General features: G+C 35.4%; 2 protein-coding genes across 2 annotated transcripts; both read right to left on the bottom strand.

Annotated features, from left to right (window-relative positions):
• Positions 1-4866: 4866 nt before the first annotated feature.
• Positions 4867-9818, bottom strand: LOC104111915 (uncharacterized). Its single transcript, XM_009621740.4, has 5 exons — positions 9414-9818; positions 6735-6849; positions 6551-6632; positions 5801-5852; positions 4867-5081 (listed from the first exon to the last, which is right to left on the bottom strand). The coding sequence occupies exons 1-5, from the start codon at positions 9759-9761 to the stop codon at positions 5019-5021; spliced, it is 660 nt and encodes a 219-aa protein (XP_009620035.1). The 5' UTR covers positions 9762-9818; the 3' UTR covers positions 4867-5018.
• A 1678-nt stretch (positions 9819-11496) lies between these two features.
• On the bottom strand, positions 11497-15211 carry LOC104111916 (small ribosomal subunit protein uS7). Its single transcript, XM_009621741.4, has 4 exons — positions 14983-15211; positions 12654-12925; positions 12233-12436; positions 11497-11847 (listed from the first exon to the last, which is right to left on the bottom strand). Exons 1-4 carry the CDS (start codon positions 15079-15081, stop codon positions 11793-11795), a joined length of 630 nt encoding a protein of 209 aa, XP_009620036.1. The 5' UTR covers positions 15082-15211; the 3' UTR covers positions 11497-11792.
• Between the last annotated feature and the right edge of the window lie 9260 nt (positions 15212-24471).

Here is a 24471-nt window from a genome sequence, read left to right as displayed (position 1 = left end):
GACTATTTTTGAATGACGAGTCCGAAAACTGGTTAGCCTAAGGGTGGCAAGTGGGCCGGGCCCGGTCCTAAGTGGGCTTCGCGGGCCCGGTCCTAAGTAGGCCGGTCCTATGCGGTCCGGTCCTAAACGGTTTCGGGCTTCGCGGGCTTATTGCTGGAACCGGCTCGGGACCGGGACCACGAACTAACGGTCCCGGATTAAGTGGGCCGGTCCCGGGCCTAAACGGGCACAAGCGGGCCTAAACGGGCCCAGCAAAAACTTTGTATCTTTAATTTTTTTTATTTATAGAAGTTAGAGAAAAAAAATAGTAATAAAAATATATAAGCTATATTCGATTTATATACTATATATACATCTTAATATATATATATATATATATATATATATATATATATACTATATTATATATACATAGTATACATCTTAAAATATAATATATATACATCTTAAGATATACTATATATATATATATATATATATATATATATATACTATATTATATATACATAATATACATCTTAAAATATACTATATATACATCTTAAGATATACTATATATATATAGTATAGTATAGTAGATCTTAAGATATATATACATCTTAAGATATATAAGCTATATATATATATATAGTAAGATGTATATATAGTATATCTTAAGATGTATACTATCGAATATGACTTATAAACTATGTATATATATTATAGTATATATATAGTATATTATAGTATATATATACATCTTAAAATATATATATATATACATACACTATACTATATATACATAGTATATTCGATATACTCGATATACATATATATATATAAGCTTATATATATATACTATACTCTACTATATATACATCTTAAGATATATAAGCTATATTCGATTTATATACTATATATACATCTTAAGTATATATATATATATATATATATATATATATATATATATATATATATATACATACACACACACACTATACTATATATACATAGTATATAAGTCATATTCGATAGTATACATCTTAAGATATACTATATATATATATCTTAAGATATATATATATATATACACACACACTATACTATATATACATCTTATACACACACACTATACTATATATACATAGTATATAAGTCATATTCGATAGTATACATCTTAAGATATATATAATATATAGAGTAAGATGTATATATATTATAGTATAGTATAGTATATACTATATATACAACTTAAGATATATAAGCTATATATATATATATATATATATATACTATACTATACTATAATATATATACATCTTACTATATATAAGCTATATTCGATTTATATACTATATATATACATCTTAAGATATACTATATATACATGTATATCTACTATATATATATATCTAGTATATCTAGTATACTATGTATATATAGTATATCTTAAGATGTATATATAGTATAGTATAGTATATATAGTATATCTTAAGATGTATATATATATCTTAAGATGTATATATAGTATAGTATATATAGTATATCTTAAGATGTATATATAGTATATCGAATATAGTTTATATATCTTAAGTTGTATATATAGTATATATATACTATACTATACTATACTATACTACAGTATATAAGCCGTATTCGATAGTATATATATAGGCTTATATATATATGTATATCGAATATAGCTTATATATCTTATGAGATGTATATATAGTATAGACTATAGTATATTATAAATATAAGCTTATATATATATATATATATATATACACACACACACTATACTATACTATACTATACTATACTATACTATACTATATGTATAGCTTAAGATATATAAAAGACAAAAATATTGTAAAGAGATATTCAAATCAATGCGTTATATTTTTATTATAGCATTAAAAATCATGGAAATATCTTTCTTAGTCTTCCTCCCCCCTATGGATTGAGCACAACAAGGTGCTAATACCACCATTGAGAAGAAAAAGAAACTAATCAAGATGTGCCAAAATACAAGTTACATATTAATTTACATGGTATCTCTTACAAATTTCATAAATCTTTCAAGGTCCGGAGGAATTTTCGTTGGTGGTGGCGGAAATGAAGCTTGGTCATCACCGCTTCCAGGCGAAGCATCATCCTCCGCAAGTTCAGCTAGCATTTCTTCGTAAGCTTCGTCTACCTCTGGTTGTGATTCAGCAAGTCCAAAATTTCTTCTTTCCGAACGGATCCAATCTCTAAAAAGTACTGATTTTTCCAAGCTCTCCCTCAGAGACTCTCTATAATCACCGAGTTGAAGTCTTGCTTGACTGAAAGCACTCTCTGATGCCATTGTTGAAGCTTGAATAGTTAAAATATCTCAGGCCATCCTTAAAAGAATCGGAAAGTGTTTTTCTTTGTCCTTCCACCATTTCAAAATATTAAAAGAGACGTCGGGATTTACTTCCTCAATTCCCTGTGACAAATAAACTTCAAGTTTATTTAGTTGTGAAAAATCACTAGTACTAGAACCTTGAGAACCCCTGAACCCTGCCCAAGCACTAAGTGCTCTTACTCCCGCAGTTCTTTAGATGATTGAGAACTAGAAGAAGAAGGAGTTGGAACATTTGGTCTAGCATGATCTAATGCAACTTGATAAGCATTATAAATAGTTTGAACATTTATTTTAATTTTGGGTGCACTTGTCCCCTCAGCCAAAACTTTCATATGAAAATATCTAGCTTTATCTTGAAGGTGTAGCAATATGTGTCTAGTCAAACTCCCCCCCTCCTCCCGACTTCCAACATATTGAAAAACTAACTCTTTGCCACGAGTTTTACACTTAGCCCTATTTTTTCTCTTAGCTGAGTAAAAAATTGCCAAACAAGAGATGTTTCTGCCCATTTAGAAGGTTGTCTAGAAAAATTAGGGGCACTAATAGGAGGGTCAGACGGGGGATCATCTAGATTATTATTAGTTGGGTTAACTTCAGGAGCAGGACTAGTGGGTGTATCATCATCCGGTTGCGTTTCATCAAAATCTATTTCTTCATCATCATTTTCATCAATAGTTGGATTACCATAAAAAGCATTCATATATTCATGGTTTAATTATTCACCGGGTGCAATATTATGGCAAAATTGACTCTCGGTAAATTGTAATAAACTATTATCGCTATCAAGAATAGGAGGTGTAGGACGGGTAACATGTTTGGGTCGGGGAGCCGGGGGAAGTGAAGGAGGAACATATTGGCCACTAGATTCACCACTCTTCGATTTTTCCTTATTTTTACTAAACGTATTTTTTAAGGAATAAGCCATCTTAATTAATCAAGCAAAATAAATAAAACAAACAAAATTATAATATTAAAACTTAAGAGTTGGAACGAGTTTACCGAATTGACGAACAACTTGTTGGAAATTGATTATCGTTGAAGACTTCAATTCACCAACTTCACAATTGTTTCACAAATTGTAACAATAAAGTAAGCAATAATAGCAATTATAGAAGTAAATTAGAGAGAGATTGTGATAGATTGATGATTTTGTAAGAAAAAATGAAAGAATGATGGGGTATTTATAGTTGAAAATAGGGAAAAAGTATAATTATAAAAAGTTTGGGATTAAAACAAAGTTTGGGGGGTTAAATGACTATTTTTTAAATAGCCAACGGCTATTTTTGACAGCCCAACGGTTATATATTTAAAAAAGAAATAGCCGTTGGGACTGTTTGGCCCTCTAAGGGACCGATCCGGTCCCGGTCCCTGGCGGGCTAAATGGTCCCGGGCCTGACGGGCCCAAATCGGACCAAACGGTCCTGAACCGGCCCACTTGCCAGCCTTAGGTTAGCCCGTGCTATTTTTACTAGAATTGGTTGGCCTTTAATTTATAGAGTATAGTGTGTATAGTGTTGCTTTTCTTCTCAAAATACTCCGCCCATCCCTCCTCCCCACTTTCTCTCGATTTTGCATCAATTAAAGAGGCAAAGGGGAAATAAATTTTCCTTTAATTAATATGAATTGATTAAGGAGCAAACACTTACAGTTCATAGTGGGTACAAATAGTTAAAGAAAAATGACAGTCCGTGGCCGTTGAGTTCCAAAACTAACACCAAATTTTCTTGGTGGTGATTATTTTCCTTAGTTAAGATATTCACGTCAATGAAATGGAAAACTAGAGATATGAGGTTTGCTCTACCCATTTAGTATTTCTCAAGCAAAAGTAAAAAGATTTCTGTTTTTTTTTTCTTCCTTTTTCTGTTTTCTTGCAGGGGAATGGTCTTTTCACAAATTTTTAGCTATTATAGTTGTTGACAAGAGGCAGTCAGGGTCAGGCAGAGAAGAAAAGTTACAGCACGTTTTCTGATTTTCAATTTTGCCATTCTTTAGTTGTATACAACTTTGTAATTATAGTCAATATTTTGGCTAACGGAATCCATCTCACATAAGCATAAGTATTTTTGTAAATTGTAAACTTTGTTGGCAATATTCTTTGGGACCCAAAAATATTGCATTGTGTGATGGATATCATTTGCACAAGTTGTATCTCTTCTTTTACACCTAAGAGGCTAAGACTTTTTTGCCTATAAAAGGGAAGGTCATTAGTTCATTTTAGACACACCAACAAGGCTTGAGTCTTCATTGATCTTGTGAGGTTATTCTCTTAGAGTATTTGGGATTAATTAGAGTGTTTACTCTAATTTTGTACTCTCTTTTGTACTCTTATTGTTATAGTGAAATTGCTCATCTCCGCTTATGGATGTAGATCACTTTGACCGAACCACGTTAAATTAGTATCATATTTATCTGGTTTAATTGTCGTTGTTATCAACTTCCATTGTCTTTGTTATTGTCATTATACCGTTGTTTGACTAAATTCCGCATTACCTGAGTTCCCGATGCTAACAAACTTTATTCTTTAGTTGTATACAAGATAGGAAATGATAACTATGCAAAATTCATTATGTACATACTAATAAGGCCTTTCAGGTTTACAATTACGTTACAAGTAATGACATTATCTTTCTTTTTTTTCATACTTCAATCAGAACCGATCTGCCAATTGTGGAAATTGCTGCAGCAGCCATGCTACGCCTCTGATGGCAACCTGATAAGATTCATAGAGATGTAAGAGGAAAAATAATGTTAGAAAAAATGAAATATAAAAGAACAGAGAAAGAAACATTCTTGGACAACAAAGTCTCTGCTGCAGGAAAGTTGATAGTACTAATGTTTCAAGGCTCTTTCGTTCATTTCTATTTTACTGTACCTTTTTATCAGCTAATTAGAAAGTTCAGTGCATGAATAATGTGTTAGACTCTGTTTATATTCCAGCATGCAAATTGCAATAGCTAAATAAATATACATCGCTGCATAAATCGTCCCGGCCGGAGGGACTTTGGCACAACAAGCATCATTGAATGAATACACAGCAACTTACGTCTTTTGATTTTTCCAAATGCGCGAAGACAATATCGCGATCCATTGCTTTGGGGAGAGGCAATAGGGTTTAAGGATAACCATGCATATGCCAATAGAACATGGAACCCAGCTCAAACACATAAAAGAAAATACTTTTTCTACTTGGATAGATTTGAGATTCAGATGACAAATATTAGAGATGGAAAGCTCGTCCCTTAGCCATACCTATATTGTCCACTTTATTAGCCATTCTCAGCCCCTTCAATGATTCTTTTTGGCAAGACACAAAAAGTTAAAGAGTAGACTAATGTATGTGGCTGTCGATGTAAATACACAAACATCAAGATAATAGATAAACGATTTTCCCCAGTTTAGGAACTTCCATTTATGAGGAAACATACATACCAATGCTGTCTCCCCAGGCTTGACTGCAGGTTCCACACTGTCTCTGCCATAACTGCTTAAGAAAATTAACATTAGTCCAGACATGAGATTTCGTTCTCTTAATAACCCTAAGACAGTGATTTTCATGCTTTTGTTGGAAGAGATATTTAGACATTTTGACTACAAAGAGCTGCTAAACAATTACAGAAACATAAAAAATGCCAGGAGCGGTCAAGAGTAAATATGAAATCAAGAAATCATTCCTACGGCCGTATACATCAAACGCTGAAAAGAAAGAACATTAACTTCAGAGCATGAGGTAATGCCATTTGTACCAAGAGAATTTCCGTCATTATAAATTTTAAAAATTAAACTCCATCTATGTGTTGCAAAGTATAGTCAGTTCCAAGCCCGAATAAAAGCGAAGAGTTGCAGTAGGTTGACCAGTGTAAAAATAGCCTCACTATACTGAACTTTGAATAGTGAATTTGTTGGAACATGCTCACCTTGGTAGGCATATAAGTGGCGCAAAATAGATACGAAAGATTTATATAGCAGAATCCAACTAATTTGAGATTGAAGAATAGTTGGTTAATTTTATTGATAATAAACCACTATTCTGACTAAAGTGGACATATAAATTTGCCTTTATATCTTCATGAATGAAGTTATTCTATCTACAGATCACATAAAATCAAAGTGGCCAAAAGAATAATAACGCATAAAAACACATCCAACATTTTATACGGGTTGAGATTTTGTTTTACGTACAGTATTTGTCTCTGGCCATTTACCACTTCCAATCGATAAAAGCTGCATCCTTTGCTAAAAGGAAACGGTCTTCCCCTCCATTCTGTTATCACATTCAAAATCAATTAAAACTGAAGAATGAAGATCCAACATCCTGGGAAACATTATAGAAAACAAAGCAAAGCATGGTAAGCTCTTTTCACACCTAAGTGCCAAGTGACGCCAACAGCTGAAGAATCCTCCTGGGATATGTCATCAATAACAAATTGGAGATCAGATCCAACCGAGTCGGTGAACTTCTTGAAAAAGTTTAGAATCGCCTGCAGTAACAATTGGTGATCAAATGTAAGCATAATGTTAAAAAAGTTGACCTTGGTCTAACTCAACGCTAAAGCTCGTTCAACTAGTGAACATTATCCAGAACTATATAAGAAAACTATAGCCTATACACTTGTGGGATTTAGACATGCCCCCACACGTCAAGAATTGGACATTTGGAGCGTGGAGTAACATAACATGAGTGACCGTCATCAGGTAACCCGACATCAGAGATGAATTTGGCTCCATACCATAATAAAGTGTATGATCGCCTTATCTAAAAATTTAAGCCTTTATATGAGATGGTCACACCAACATATAGAAATCTATTTACAATGATAATTAACTACTAAGAAAAGTCGTCACTTATAAAAGCAAAAGGATAAAGGCGCGAGGAAAAACAGTTCCAGTAATCATCTTTCTATCACCACAGCATTCTTCGTGCTGAATAAAGAAGACAGCTGTATTTCTTGTGCTTTTGAGAAAAGCAGTTATATTCCGGGATACGAACAAGAAAAAACTGGCTCTTGGATGCGAATTAAATTACGTACAGCTCCATTGTCCACTTTGCATATTGTAGAGTCAGTTTGACCTAATTTGAGTGAACTTGAACGTGGATAGCTTCATCATTCGAAACATATTTAAAAGTTTACAAATTTCTAGTTTATAAATGATTAATAGAGTACGTAACACACATAGGATAAAGATAGGATCTCGCCTTAGAGAACCTCTAGTTTTAGAGAACTTCTAATTTGTATCAAAAAAGATAACTTATTCAGTACTGGAAAGAAACGCCCCAAATGGAGTGGAGTGGATTCATAGGATTTATCTAGACAACCCAACTAGTTTGCAATTAAGGATCAGTTGATTGTTTAATCAATAAAAATTAGTACATGAAGAACTAAAAGGACAAACTTTTAGCACTTTGAAAATGTAGAAAAAGAATCTAAGACAATTGACGCACAAACCTGCCAGCTGAAGGGTCTTTGGGAATTGTTACAACAGCATATGGGAAGTGAAATTTTTAGCTAGAAATAGGGACAAATTTTCATATATCTGAATGCATGTTTATGTTTAGGGGTGTGTGCACGGGAAATAATTTTAATATCTTTAGTTGCGTAGATCTCTTTTTGTCTCTGAACCTATCAAAAAAGCATGGCTCCCTGCAGCTTTGATCTGGCATCCCCACTATATCATGTCCTCAACACACTTAACCCATTTTAGGTCAGACCATTATACACATTAAGATTAAGGGGAAGTAGTAGAGCTGTGTTTCGGTGAACCGTAAAACCCAGCACCATCATGATAATAAATAAGCTGAATTCATTGAATGACAAAGGTTACAGGAAAAGGATTGAAGGGATAAAATGAATTTTGGAGGAGGTGTACAGTGTATAGTTAAGCAGATTCAGGTTCAATGGCATGCTCAAGCTTGAACAATGCATAAATAGTTTTGGCTTCAGTCTTTTTCTTATTGAACATGACCGAAAGGTCTGCACAACTAACTATCAAACGTATATGCATCTTCAATGAAAATTAATATGCTCACGATCTACTTATGTAGGATCAATTGTTGAAGGGGTCCTTACGTCTTAGTTGTGTGGTAGTTTAGCTTTCCTAACCCACCCCCACTTGTTAAAAGGTTGAGTACATTCAATCTTCATTAAGGATTGGGAGGTAAGGTTTATGTCCCCTACTATGGTTTTTTGTTTTGTTTTGTTTGGTTATTAATATACAGGTAGTGGTCAATGCCAACCCCTGCAGCACAACAAGTGAGCATGACTTGAGTTGTATGGATTTATTTTAAAAAAATATATATCCTCGCAATCTGATATACATGGAGATCTAGAGAACTACACAGCACATATATGACACAACTAGAGGCGGCAAAATGAATTTTTACCATCCATATTATCCACTAAAAATGGGTTGGATAATGAACTTTTTAAAAATGTGTCAAATATGGATGAGAACCATATTATCCACTTAGAAAATAGATAACTAATGGCTTTACCTTTTACATTGTAAAGACTCAAATTGGGGGTTCTTCAAGTTTAAGAGATTAGAAATTTTTCCAAAAGTGATCATATTCAAGAAGACATGAATAATATGAATATTATACGTCGGTTAACCCATTTTCTATCCGTATTAAATATGGATCGGACCGGATAATTTATCCGTTTTTGCATTATTCGCTTTAGATCCGTAGACACAACTTATGCTATTTCCCGTTATCCCAAGTCCAGCTAGTTAATCATAAGGTACCAAAATCCCCAATTTCACACCTGAATGTAAGTCCAAACATATCAAGGGAACAAACCCATATAGTAACAGCACTGAAAATCAAAATAATGTGAAAATCACCAAAAAAAATTCTCCGTTACATCATGAAAGTCAATAACTCGTTGAACCCAGAAGTCTAATTAACTTTGAATGAGACATAAAAAAAAGATACTTAACCTGCATTACTGTATGATAAATCCTCGGAGTATACATTCACATAAATTAGAATGGAGAGAGTAATTATCATCAAACTTAAAACTATTAATACAGTTTGATAACTAACCTTACGGCCAACAAAAGGTTGAGGAAATACAAGGTCCTCATACACACAATTCTCAGCAATAAGCTGCTCAACTGAGTCCAAATCGCGGCTATTTATTCCGCCATAGAACTTCCTCACTACACTCGAAGCCGACTCCAAATCAGTCACAGAATCAGAAGAAGGAGATGAAGTAACCTCCGCCGTCTGATTGCTGTTTCGTACAACTACGTGTCTTATCCCCCGGCCAGAAATGATCCTAAATTGAAAATCAGTAGAGAGGTTGAATTTGGCCGGAGAGAAAATGGGGGAGAGGTTTGGGTTGAGAGGAAGGAGAGAGAAGGATGAGGAGTTGCTCATCAGCATCACCATTGCTGCACTTACCTGTTTGTGTTGTGTTTCTGAGGCGCGGGTATATAACTGCCACTGATTTTTAATGAATTTAGAGAGGACATCTTTTTATACTAATAATTCTGAAACATTTGCTTCTTTTTTTTTTTTTTCCTTTTCAAAATTATTAAATAAAAGAAAAAGAAAAAGGAGAGCTCCTTTGTTGTTGCGTTTCTGAGAGTCGAATAGAGTAGTAGAGTAAATTTGTTCCTTAAAATTTTCATATATTGTTTCTCATTTTAAAAAATGTACAATATTTTTGCCTGATATTCATTTCAAAATGCACATATTCGTAACTCTTTTGAGATCTTTCACTAACATTGTCTCTAGAAATTTGAAGTTATTTTCCGAAAAAATAATTGTTCTGTCCAATCTATCCAGTAGGAATTACAATTGTTTTTCGATTCGAAGACAATGGAAATAAAATATTTCTTTTTGTCATTCTCTTTATGAATCGAGTAGTGGATATATACCGCGTTTGCAAGTAAAATATTAATGGTATGGATCAATTTCTATGGTACCTTCAAGTCTCTTATTTATGTTTTTATTTCAACTCTAAATAATAGGAGTATTAAAAAACGCAAGTTATTTTATATAAAATACTCTTTCAACTTTACTTTACTTATTTATACACTAATAAGTATTCTAACAAATTAAAAGAACACCCAGACTTTGAAAATAATTGTCAGCGTCCACAGAAGAAAAATATATGTATTTACTTTTGCATTTATTTATAAAAAATGCATACTCCTTCAGTGTTACTTTACTTGTTTTTAATTTGTTTTCATACTTCATAGATTTTTATTTGTGATTATAAGTATACTAAGAAAAGAGGATAAATTCTTGTTCTATTCCGTTTTCTTTTAATTCCAAAAAGTGGATAAATTCCACTACTTCTTGTTTATAAACATTTTTAAATGTATAGCACAATAAAGCAAAATGAGAAATATTTTTATGCAAATACCTTGGACTTTAAAATATAATTTAATGGTGAAATAAATAAAAAATTAAATGAGTACCATAGAAATTGATCCAGGCCATCAATACTCCTCTTGCACACGTGGCATACATCCACTGCTCCATTGAAAATTAATGGAGCTAATCCTTTACCTAAAAGACGGGTCTGCTTTATCGTAGAACTCTTATGCTTTTGATGCTGTATTACAATGTTTTCCCTTTGGAACAGATTTGTAATATCTAGGAGGCTCAAACATGATATTGTGACGGGTTTGAAAAAAAAAAAAAATCATACTTATGTACATTTTCACAAGATCTTGTTTCCAAACAGTACTAAGATCTTGTTTCCAGATTTTACTTCTCTAGCTGACAGGAAAAACATCATAGCAGTTCGCTACAATTAAACATTTTTATGAACAACACATATATCTTAAGAAATAAAAGTTTAAGATACAACTAAAAATGAGAAAGTCAAAGAGAGCTTAATTTCAATATCATTAACGACAAGATCAGATTCCAGTTAGCTGTTCAACTTGATGTAATTACAGTCAGTTTCAGATTCCTGAATACCTATTACCTAACATTAATTTCAGATGAAAAATTTTCACATTGTGTACTTTCCTTGATTCCGTCTAGTCTAGTAAATACTTGGAAATTATCTTTCATAGCAATTACAGATCATATTATATGCAAGACACTGTGAAAGTTAAATTTGAGAAACTGCCCACACCACATTTCTCAAGAGCCTAACACAAAAAGATCAGTAAACCAGTAAATCAGTAGTTAAATAACCAATGAGTAAACACAAAACTGACAAATAACAAAATACAAAAACCAGATATTTCGACTAGGCATAGCAATTGCAAAAATCCAACTTCACCTCACTACTTCAGCCATGTTTTTCACAAAAGGAAAACTCATCCACTAGTTCCAAATTGCCCTCCTAGTAGTAACAAAAAGTAAACAAAAGATGCCTCAAAATAAAACTGTCCAACCAACAGAAATTGATGGGAAAAAAATTCAACAGAACTTATCCATACTGCACGGAAAGAACCCTTAACGATTGGCCTTCGCAACCCTCTCAATCTCATCCTTCTTCTTGATAGCATAGCTGCACGTACATAGAAAAATGAATAGGCATAGAAGAGTAGTTGCATTCAAAAAGGAGCAACAGCAACAACAACATAGCCATTATAATCCCACAAGTGGGGTCTAGGGAGGGTAGTGTGTACGCAGACCTTACCCCTACCTGGAGAGGTAGAGAGGCTGTTTCCGATAGACCCTCGGCTCATGATAAGGTAAAAAGGAAGAAAAGGGAAGAAGAAGAAGAAGAAGAAAGAGGGGGGAGAAAGAAAGACGATAAGGAAAAAGAGGAGAAAAAGTAGCATCAGATAGTAGCAACAATTTCCCGTAAAAGGGAGAAAGAGTAGCATCAAATAATAACAAGCATTCAAAAAGGAGCAAAGGACTAAAAATGATGGCAGTAGGAAGATTACCTGTTGGAAGATCCCTTGGCAGCATTGATGAGTTCATCTGCAAGGCATTCTGCAATGGTCTTGATGTTTCTGAAAGCACTCTCACGTGCACCAGTTGTGAGGAGATATATTGCCTGGTTAACACGACGGAGTGGAGAAATATCAACAGCCTGACGCCTCACAACTCCAGCAGAACCAATACGAGTTGCATCTTCTCTTGGTCCACTGCATTGCACAGGTTATTATAAAATGGAAAAGGAAAAATGAGAAAGACTAAAATATCTAAAGCATGCTGCATCATGAGAATGCTCAAACTATAACTTTTCAGTGCAACATGCAAAAAGAACAAAGACCACATGGTATGTAAATCTTCTAATTAACTAGAAGCCTCAGAAAGAAAGAGTCAAACTGATAAATAAGCAAAAATGAATTATCTCTAAACCTGTTGATAACAGCATCAACAATCACTTGGATTGGGTTAAGGTCAGTCAACAGATGGATAATTTCCATAGCATGCTTGACAATACGAACAGCCATCAACTTCTTCCCGTTGTTTCTTCCGTGCATCATCAGTGAGTTGGTCAACCTCTCTACAATTGGGCATTGAGCCTTTCTAAACCGCTTGGCTTGGTACCTCCCAGCCGTATGCGGCGTATATGTAGGATGCTTGGCAGCAGTAGCAGTTATGTAATCCTCAACAGAAATATCACTTATCTGCATGAGCAATAACGTTAAGAAGGAACTTAGGAGAACACTGATTGACATGCTCATTTGTGCATTTAATTGAAGAATCCATCCAGAATTACATTACCAACCTAACCAACAAACATTGCTTTGGACTTGCAGCAAGTAATATAAATGCACCATATAACAGGTTACAGCGATAAATAAGTACACCTTGTGTAAGGCTGTCTGTTACTGATTGGTGGAACGAACAATATTCTGCCCAATTTGAGCAGTGTTTTAGCGGGCATATCTCTCTAAATAGAAAAGATCAAGGAAGCAGAAAATATATTATAATAGATATATATATTGCATAGCGTTTCAAGTTTCTTAATCAATATATTGGACTTGGTGACCTATAAATTATCTCTCCTATGCTACCATTAGCATTTAACAACAGGAAATTTAGTCTAAATCTGCAACCAACAATTTCTATTCTTAATTGATCCTTCAGATTTAGAAAAAGCCAACTTTCACCCGAATCTTTTGAACATAATAGTAGGTAAAAACCGTAGACAATAGTATCAAGCACTTTCTTTTGAACATAATAATAGGTAAAAACTGTACACAGTCACTAGAGTTAGCAAAAAATAGATTGGTTTTACCATCTTCTAGGACGAGGTTGCCCTTGGTTCTAGTAAAGAACCCGCAGTTAAAGAAGATAAAACAGAACGGTGGAATACTTCAGCAATATTTTCCTCAATTTCTCCGATCTAAAAAAATATTTTCCTCAATTTCAAAACAAACTCGACGACAAGCAGCTGTGGAGCCAAGAATACATATAAGGGATATTAAAAGAATACTAGAATATGAACCTGTGACATAAAGCAATTTTTGAATCCCATTTTCCACAACACTAGAATCTTTCATTGTGCCAACGGGATTCAACTAGGGCCGTGCATAATTTAGTAAATAGTGAATTACCATACCGAAACCGAAAATTTTGGTATTTGGTATTCGATATTTTGGTATTTGGTTTAAGTTTTATAAAAAAAATTGGTATTAGGTATGGTATTTGGTATTTTAAAAAGAAATACCGAAATACCGATACCGTACCAAAATATATATTATATTACACAATACACATATTATTAATTATATCATAAATATAAAAAATCTAAAATTTTACTTTTCTTTATTCTCTAAGTTCATCAATTATCTCTAACCAAGTAATAAGACATTTCTAATGATCAAATTTATTCCTTTATGTACAGTTTTCTCTCTCTGGGTTGATATTTGATGGTTTTGGACAAAACTTTTGTCAACAAACGATTTTAGTTTTACACACTTTTGAGTACTTTAATAAAGAATATTAAAGTCTATGACTCCATGAACTAGTTAGTATTCAAACCGAATAAACCGAAGTTACCGAACCGAAGAAACCGAAATCGAAAGGAGAAAAACCGAACCATACCGAATTTAATTAGGTACGGTATTAGTATAGCATTTTAAGAAACCGAATACCGAAAATACCGAACCGAAATATCTAAATACCGTACCGTACCGTACCGACGAACACCTCTAGATTCAACTGCTCATATATAACAAAAAAAATCATTTTTGCCCTATTTTTGCAGTATAATTTTCCGGTAAAGGAGATTCAATTGATCCCCCTCGCCAACACCTAGCAATGCCCCTGTCGACAAGCTGAGATTTTTCTCATAAGAAGAAAAATCATCTAACACTAATGGTACTTACTAAAAAATAATCAAACAAATATCATAAAAATTAAATTATTATTAAAAATAAAGTTTCGATGTTCACAGAAAGTATTACTCCGTACCTAAGCTACTATAACAGCCGTAATTTCCTTCAACTTACTAACCCAAATTCGACAAATCAAGCAGAGATCTTTTCCTATTTGAGAAAATGTGATTATTATTAAAAGGTTACGATTCAAAAGCCACACTAATAATTAAAAACAAAAAAGCTCTCTCCAACATAAATCTTAAGCAAATAACAAAAATATAAAACAAAGCAAACAAAATAATGCAAAAAAGAACAATTCAAAAGGAATAAAATAAAGGGGAATGAGGCAAATTTTAAACCTGAACGTCGTCGTAGGACCAACGATTGAATAGCATAACATCAGTGTGAGCCTTTTCTTGCTGATTTTGGCTTTCTACTACGACTGCAGCTGCTTCCATTTTTACTCTTCTTTCTTTTCTCGAGGGGGATTGGGAGGGTTTAAGGAGGGGACTTACAGAAGCTAGAGAGTGAACAAGAAGATGAGGAAAAACCCTAAAACGAGAATAAAGAAAGTTATATCGTCCAAGTTTGCCTTCATTTTACCTCGGAATTACACGTGTGTTCTTGAATTGGGCTAAGGCCTTTTTGGGCCAGTTTAAGAGGTGGCAAAAACTGGTCCAACTTGTTCTCTCTCGTTATGTGTTGTGTTTTTCTACTATTTAACCCAACTAGGCACAAACTCAATACATTTGAGTTTTGGGCTTTGGAAAGGACTGTATGATCGTAAAAATTTCATGGCGTACATTGTTATTTAACCTATTGTTAATTTTTAAAAATTATTTAACTGCCTAGTTTTGGCAAACATCAGACAAAACATGTTGCGTCCTCCTCCTCCTTATTCTTCTTCAACTTGTTGTTTCTAGACAATAATTTATTCACCGGAACTTCAGTCATTGTCACGATCCAAAATCCAACTCGTCGTCGTGATGGCACCTAACCCAATCCGCTAGGTAAGCCAAGTAACATTCAAACTCCCAAGAGCTGGTAGTACAAGTCATGAGTTTCTAAGACTTAGAATTTATAAAGCTGGTACGAATTAAATACATCATCTGTTCGAAACATACATAAATAGATTTGCTAAATCTAAAGCTACCAAGAACAAGTGACAACTATAACCGGAATGCAGGTACATCTTCAATGCCAACTCTCGCCATACGCAGTAACATCGACTCCAACATTTGCACGCAAGGTGCAGACGTGTAGTATGAATACAACCGACCTAATATACTCAATAAGTAACAAACTTAACCTCAAGTTGAAAGCAGTGATGATCTTGAAAGAAGGTCAGTGTTCAACACCAATAGCCAATAATAATTCATAACAGTATAGTGAAGACACGTATATAACTCGGGAGATGAAATGCTCAGTTCGTCCACAGATACGGGAAAGTAGACATGATTTTCAAGTATAACAATCCAAGTCTAAATCTTACCACTGAAATCAATTAAACATGAGTTTATCAAAAAATATATGTTTTTTCCCAATTTACAACATCAGATAAGACTTTTCATTTATCCGTTAGCATGAGAAAAATGTATCTCTATGCCTACATGTCAAATATACATGTCAAGCTATCAAATGTCAAATTACCGACTAGCATGAGGAAAACACATCTCTATACCTACATGTCAATTATACATGTCAAATTAATGATTCCATAGTGATATCATCAAGTACACTCACCTTCGCACACTCAAGGTACACTCACTCTCAGCACACTCAAGATACCTGGCTCAATGCCCTCACTCCATCACAAAAAAAAAAAACACTCAGCATTGTACGGATGCCTAGCTCAAAAGCCCCTCACCAAAGCACATGTATATATATATATATATCTTTATGCCTGCGCCCACTGCTGGTATGTAAGACTCCGGAAAGGCGGATCCTACCCGAGCGCTAATCAAAAGCCAATATGGCCTGTTGTAGCGTGCATCCCGATCCACAATAATAATAAATCCATAAGGCCTACTACGGTGTGCAACCCGATCCGCATGATAATATAGTCAATATGGCCTGCTGCGGCGTGCAGCCCGATCCACAATAACACTCTCCACACAGCTCTAAGGCCAACCTCAGTCATCACCCTCTCAAGTCTCGAGGGCTCACAATATCATCTCACTCAGCCCAAACAGTACCACATATAACAACAACAATGTGTGATATATCAATGAACAACGAACAAACTGAGATATGATATGCAAATGAAGAATCATGACTGAATGTATAACTTACAATTGAATTAGATATCTAAAAACAACAGAAATAACCTCATTAGGTCTCAACCAAATAAGCACATAACTTAAGCATGATTTCTAACATGGATCACAGCTCAGGTAATAGCAGGATATGATAGCAAAACAAGTCCGATAATAGTCTAGAAGTCAAATTGAATCATGGTTAATTGGTTACGCTGGTGCACGCCTATATGCCCGTCACCTGCATGTGCGTCACCCTAATACATCTCATATGACATAGTTCCCGGGGTTAAATACCCTCAAATTCAAGTTTAGATATGTTACTTACCTCAAATAACCTAAATCCAATACCGAGCAAGCCAAACAACGCTTTAGAAAAGCCATCCCGTTTGAATCAACTTCCGAACAACTCGAAACTAGCCAAAAATAACTCAAAAATATCAAATAATGCCATGGGGCCCAAACGAAAAAGATCGAATCTTTAATCAAATACTCAAAGTCAACCAAAAAGTTAACCCGAACCCGCACCTCAAAATCCGACAAAATGTACAAATTTCAATCACCCATTCGAATACGAGTCCAATCATACTAATTTCACTCAAATCCGACTCCGAATCGATGTTCATAACTCAATAATTCACTTTAGAAAAATTTAGACAAAAACACCCAATTTCTCATTCAAATTCATAATCAAAATGTCAAAATCGAAGATGGAATCATGGAATGCAATCAAAATCGAGTCAAAAATATTTATCCTAATCCATGTGGTTGAAATCGCCTCCAAAATCGTTCAAATCCGAGCTCCATAACTTAAAATATGATAAAATGACCAAAACCTTTGAAATAGAGTACTTATAAATCTGCTCCAGGTATACTCTTCGCAAACGCGGAAGAACCATCGCGTTCGCGATGAACAAAACGCACTGCCACTAAAATTCCTTACGCGTTCGCGATGACTCCCATGCGAACGCGATGCTCACATATGCCAACACTATGCGAACGCAACCCGAGTCTCGCGGACGCGAAGAAAGGTCCTCCAGCTCCCAGCTTACCAATACCAACGCGACCTCACACATACAAACGCGAAGCTCAAGTCTCACAAAGCTATGCGAATGTTACCCTACTGTCGCGAACGTAAAGAAGAAAAATCACCCAGCTCCAGGAATCACTTCGCAATCGCAACTTCACCTTCGCGATCGCGAAGAACAACAGAAACATCAGAAACCAACAATACCAACATAGCCCAAAATGGCCTGAAAATCGTCCAAAACTCACCGAGCTCCTCGGGACCCCGTCCGAACAAGTCAACAAGTCCCAAAACATAATATAGATCTACTAGAGGCCTCAAATCCCACATAACAATATCAAAACCATGAATCGCGCCTCAAATCAAATTTAATGAACTTTTAAACTTTTAACCTCCAAAACTCGTACCGAACCATATCAAATCAACTCGGAATGCCCTCAAATTTTGCACACAAATTTCAAATGATATAACGAACCTATTCCAACTCTCAAAATCATAATCCGAACCCAATATCATCAAAGTCAACTCGCGGTCAAACTTATAAACATTCCAAACCTTAAAATTGCCAACTTTCACCAAAAAGAGCTAAAACCTTGTAGAAATATCTGAATGCAAATATGGGAATACGACCATGTCCAAGATCATCATTCGAACCTAACGGAACCGTCAAAACTCCGTTCCGAAGTCAAATATATAAAAGTCAAACTTGATTAACTCTTCCAACTTAAAGCTTCGTAGATAAGAATCATTCTTCCAAATCAAACCGGAACCACTCGAAAACCAAAACCTACTATACACGCAAGTCATAATACACCATATGAAGTTACTCGCGACCTCAAACCCTTGAACGAAGTGCAAATGCTCAAAACGACCTTTCGGGTTGTTACTGTCACGACCCAAAGTCTAGCTAGTCGTGATGGCACATAACCCAACCCGCTAGGTAAGCCAAAATATAGTCAACATAATTCAAATAGGATAACAAGAGTTAATAAATAAAATAACTGAGCTTCCTATACAAAAATCTCAAGGATTGCTAGTATAAATCATGAGCATCTAAGACTTAGAATTACAAAGCTGCTATGAAATAAATACATCATCTATTCGGAATGTACATAAACAGATTTGCAAATCTAAAGCTATCAAGAACAAGATGCAGCTATAACCGGAACACAGGTATATCTTCAATGTCAGCTCCTGCCATACACTACAATATCAGCTCCAGGATCTGCACACAAGGTGCAGAAGTACAGTATGAGTATAACCGACCCTATGTACTCAATAAGTAATAAACCTAACCTTAGGTTGAAAGTAGTGACGAGCTCGAAAAGCTGTGAGAGTCCAACACCAATAGCCAATAACAACTCGTAATAATATAATGAAGACAGTAAAAGAAATAACTCAAAAGATATTATGCTAAGCTTGTTCACAGTTATGAAAAAAGTAGACATGCCTTCCAAGTATAACAGTAAAGTCCAAATCTTTCACCGGAATTACCAAAATATGAGTATATCAGAAAACAATGATTTTTCCCAAACTTTAAACAACAAAAAAGATATTTCATTACCAGATAGCATGAGGAAAGTACATCTCTATGCCTACATGTCAATATGCATGTCAAGTCATCAATTATCATATACCGTTTAGCATGAGAAATATACATCTCTATGCCTACATGTCAAATCATGAATGTCACAATACTGTCTAGTATGAGGAATATACATCTCTATGCCTATATGCCAATTATGCATGTCAAATGAATAATTTCACGGTGATGTTCCCAATACTCTCACCCTCAACATACTCAAACTGTTTGTCTCAATTGCCCACTTCATCACACACACACACACACACAATCACTCAACATTGTACGGGTGCCTGACTCATAACCCCTCACCAAAGCACGTGTATATATATCATTGTGCATGTGCTCACTGTTGGTATGTTAGATTCTGGAGGGGCAGATCTTGCCCAAGCGCTAATCAAAAGCCAATAAGGCCTGTTGTAGCGTGCAACCCGATCCACAATAATAATTAAGCAAATAAGGCCTGTTGCGACATGTATCCCGATCCACAATAATAATAATAATAATAATAATAATAATAATAATAATAATAATAATAATAATAATAATAATAATAATAATAATAATAATAATAATAATAGTAATAAAGCAGTATGGCCTGCTGTGGCGTGCAACCCGATCCATAACAACGCTCTTAACTTGGCTCTACGGTCACCTCAGCCATCAACCTCTCAAGTCTTAAGGGCTCACAATCATATACCACTCAGCCAAACAACTCCACATATAGGAAAAACAATGATAATATGCGACGTAACGATAAATGATGAATAGAGACTGAGATATGATATGCAAATGAAGAACTATGACTGAGTGTATAATTACAATTAAATCAGATAACTCAAAACAACAGAAATAGCCTCATAAGGTCTCAATCGAATAAGTATATAGCCTAAACATGCTTTCTAACATTAATCACAGCTCAGATAATCAAATAAGTATGGGAAAACACGGATGTAGCAGGATATGATAGCGGAATAAGTATGATACTAGTCTAAAATTCAACTTGAATCATGATTACCTCGGTGCACGCCCACACGCCCGTCACCTAGCATGTGCATCACCTCCATACATCACTAATAACATGGTTCCCAAGGATAATTACCCTCAATTCTACGTTTAGAAATGTTACTTACCTCGAACAAGCCAAATCCAATATCAAGTAATCCAAACAACACTCCAGAAACAAATCCCGCGCAAATCAACCTCCAAACATCTCGAAACTAGCCAAAAGCAACTCAAAATAATCAAATAATGCCCAAGAAAACAAACCCAAAAAATAAAGGTCGAATCTTTGATCAAAAACCCAGAGTCAACCAAAATGTCAAATCCGAGCCCGCACCTCGGAACCCGTCAAAACCCATAAAATCTGACAACCCACTCAATTACGAGTCCAACCACACTAATTTTACTCAAATCCGACTCTGAACCGATGTTCAAAACTCAAAAATTCACTTTAGGAAAGTTTAGAGAACACCCCCCTCCCCCCCCCCCCCCAATTCCTCTTTAAAATTCATAATCCAAATGCCAAAATCGAAGATAGATTCTTGAAATATAATCAAAACCGAGTCAAGAATATTTACCCCAATCCATGTGCTCAAAATCCTCTCCAAAAATCGCCTAAAACCGAGATCCAAATCTCAAGTTGTGACAAAATAAAACAAAACCTCGAAATATATATAATCAGCCCAGCATTTTCGCATTTGCGAAATTTTGGCCGCTTCTGCGGCGTCGCTTTTGCGACCAAACTTCGCTTTTGCGGAAAATCACTGAAATCCAACCTCTCGTACTTGCAGAATTATTTCCGCTTCTGCGATATCGCAGGGAGAGCATCCAACCGCTCCTACGAAAGTTCTTGCTTCTGCGCCCCAACTCACCGCTTCTGCGATTCCGTAGATGCGACCAAGCTCCTCGTACCTGCGACTTCTCAACAATAGGCCACCTTCGCTTCTGTAACCAAGGTTCTGCATCTGCTGGCTCGCATATGCGACCAGCCCTCTGCAAATGCGCACACACTAGAACCAGCACCTCCAGTTAAGCCAAGATAGCTCAAACTGATCTGAAACACGTCCGCCATTCGCCCGAGCTTCTCGGGACCCCGTTCAAACATGCCAACAAGTCCCAAAACATAATGCGGACTACTCGAGGCCTCAAATCACACATAACAACATCAAAACCATGAAACACATATCAAATCGAAGTTAATGAACTTTTAACTTCCAAAACTCGTGCCGAACCATATCAAATCAACTCGGAATGACCTCAAATTTTGCACACAAGTTTCAAATGACATAACAAACCTGTTCCAATTTCCAGAACAACAATTTGAACCCGATATCATCAAAGTTAACTCCCGGTCAAACTTATGAATATTCCAAGCCGTCAAATTCCAATTTTCGCCAAATAGTGCCGAAACGTTCTAGAAACTTCCAAATGCAAATCCGTGCATACGCCCAAGTCCAAAATCACTATCCAGACCTAATAGAACCATCAAAACTCTGATTCAGGGTCAAATGCACAAAAATCAAATTTGGTCAACTCTTCCAACTTAAAGCTTCTAAAATGAGCATCATCTTTCCAAATCAATTCAGAATCACCCGAAAACTAAAACCGATGATACACACAAGTCGTAATACATCATAAGAAGCTACTCTTGCCTTCGAACCATCGAACAGAATGGAAATGCTCAAAACGACCGGTCGGATCATTACATTCTCCCCCACTTAAACATATGTTTGTCCTGGAACATGCTAAGAGTCAATCCAAAGCCATCAAATCATTGTGTAAGCTCACCATGCACATACCCGGGGGTGATCCCACGTCACCCCAATCCATATAAATCCGTCAACTCAACATAATCGAAGATTCTTCCTTCAACCTTAGTCCATAAACCTTGGAACCCAATTTCTAATATTCATAATCCATTACGAGACCTGATTCTCACATCCATACACTGTATAAATCTGAACAAGCTTGCATCAAAGCCATAATCATAACGCAAGATGTAATCACATGATACTCATAGCAATTGCTTCCGACTACGATAGCTGCTCAATAACAAACCCGATACCGGTAATAAACCTCATATAAAATAAAACCTTGTTCTAAACCTTCGTACACTGACAATGATGAAAGAAACACACAAAAACTTATAACCACCCCTCAAATCAAAAATCCTGGAGCTCTCTCAACGAACAAGAACCGTAGTCCAAATTCTAAGTAGACTAGTGACATTACTCTTCTAACATACTGTAATCAAATCCGATAGTACTCATTCTAGGCCTAATGACCTCAACTCATCAAATATAAGTTGCTCTACTGACATGCCATACCCAATACCATCTATAGCCACACGTCGTGCAATCCACGCACCCAAACAAGCAACAACTCAAATGTACCCAAGAACTATCTCGCTCGAATTTTGCCACACGACCCAAAAAGGACACATCATGTGTGTAAATAGCCAATAGTTTCACAATCCATTGCAACATCGAAGAGCAATACATGGAATCCAATAGACACGAATAAGATCAACTCTAACCGATGATGCATCCTTCACAATAGCTGTGATGAGTAAACAAATCCGACCCGGTGTAGAATACACGTCCTCATTAGGCCTACCAATGGGCTCCCAAATCAACTCTGGTCATCCACAAATAGATAAATAACCCTCTAAAACTCTAAAATAACCTAACCATGACACATACTATTAGTTGTCTAACTTTGGCTATACCTTCACAGTCTACAACCAAGGAGCAATATGCCTCTGAAAACCCTCATAGTCTCCAAACTCCTAGAACACATGAATTAGCATATCCGGTTCCACCGCGACCACTCGAATGACTAACACCTCCCTCATACGCAATCTTCTCACGAGAAGTATTTCTATAATTCTTCCGTGCCACATGGAAAAATCTGAACATCAGTAGTTAATCAACCAGGCGAGTACCGCGATACTAATGAAACATCTGTAAGCCAAAACACAACGTGCCTTCTGAAATGCGTACCCTTCTCAGGTAATACCAAGTAGTAATAGCATTCATTTAAACATCTGAGACCGTCCATGCTGTCTAAAATTCATGACCTTCCCTCTAAAACTGAACCGCTACCTTGTACATATAAATCTCAATTGCACACGACGCACCGCATCTATCATGCCATCATATGAAAACACGAGAACCCCATTGTTAACTCTGAGTCACAAGTAGAATACATACTCGTTCAGTCAGAAAATTTAATACGAGGGGTCGACATCGTCACTTACTAGTGGGAATATATATAATGTACAAGAATATTTAATAGGCATGAAATACAACATCAATAATGGAACAAGAGGCAATAATTAAATGATCCTTTAACAAAAAAATAATTAAAAGTACCCAAATATCACATGCTAATCTAAACAAGTAAGGGTCCAACATTTATTTATAAATTCTCAAGTCATGAAAGACATATCAAGTATAACCGGACTCCGAGTGACAACATGCACGAGTTATGCCGAGGTCATACGACCCGATTCATAATAATCGTGTACATACACTACCAAGGTCGTACGGTGCGATCCATGGATGCACCCCATATATATATATATATATATATATATATATATATATATATATATTCGAGGCATTTGGCCCGATCCACAAGAATAGGAAAACTTTTCGGATTACGAATTATATATTTACAACTCCAAGGTAAGCCCATAAAAGAATATAAATTTCCATCAATAATTAAATATGCTGCCAAATCTCTAAGTAATGAAGCTCGATTTAACATAATCTTTAACCAAATTTTACTTATTAGTTCAAGCAATTAAACTAGCAAGTTGAGTTCAAATAGTGCATGTAATAACATAATAAAGGCCTATGTCTACCCGGACATAACATGAATTTTAGCTATTCACGGACTCTCATCACTTCATGCGTATGTAGCACCCAGAATTAGTAGCAAATAACAATTTAAATACCTATGGGGTTAATTCCCTCTT

The sequence above is a fragment of the Nicotiana tomentosiformis genome, chromosome 3 (assembly GCF_000390325.3).
Source record: "Nicotiana tomentosiformis chromosome 3, ASM39032v3, whole genome shotgun sequence".
NCBI classification, from domain to species: Eukaryota; Viridiplantae; Streptophyta; class Magnoliopsida; order Solanales; family Solanaceae; genus Nicotiana; species Nicotiana tomentosiformis.
The sequence above is the reverse complement of the archived record's forward strand: the minus strand, read 5'-3'. Positions and strand labels throughout refer to the sequence as shown.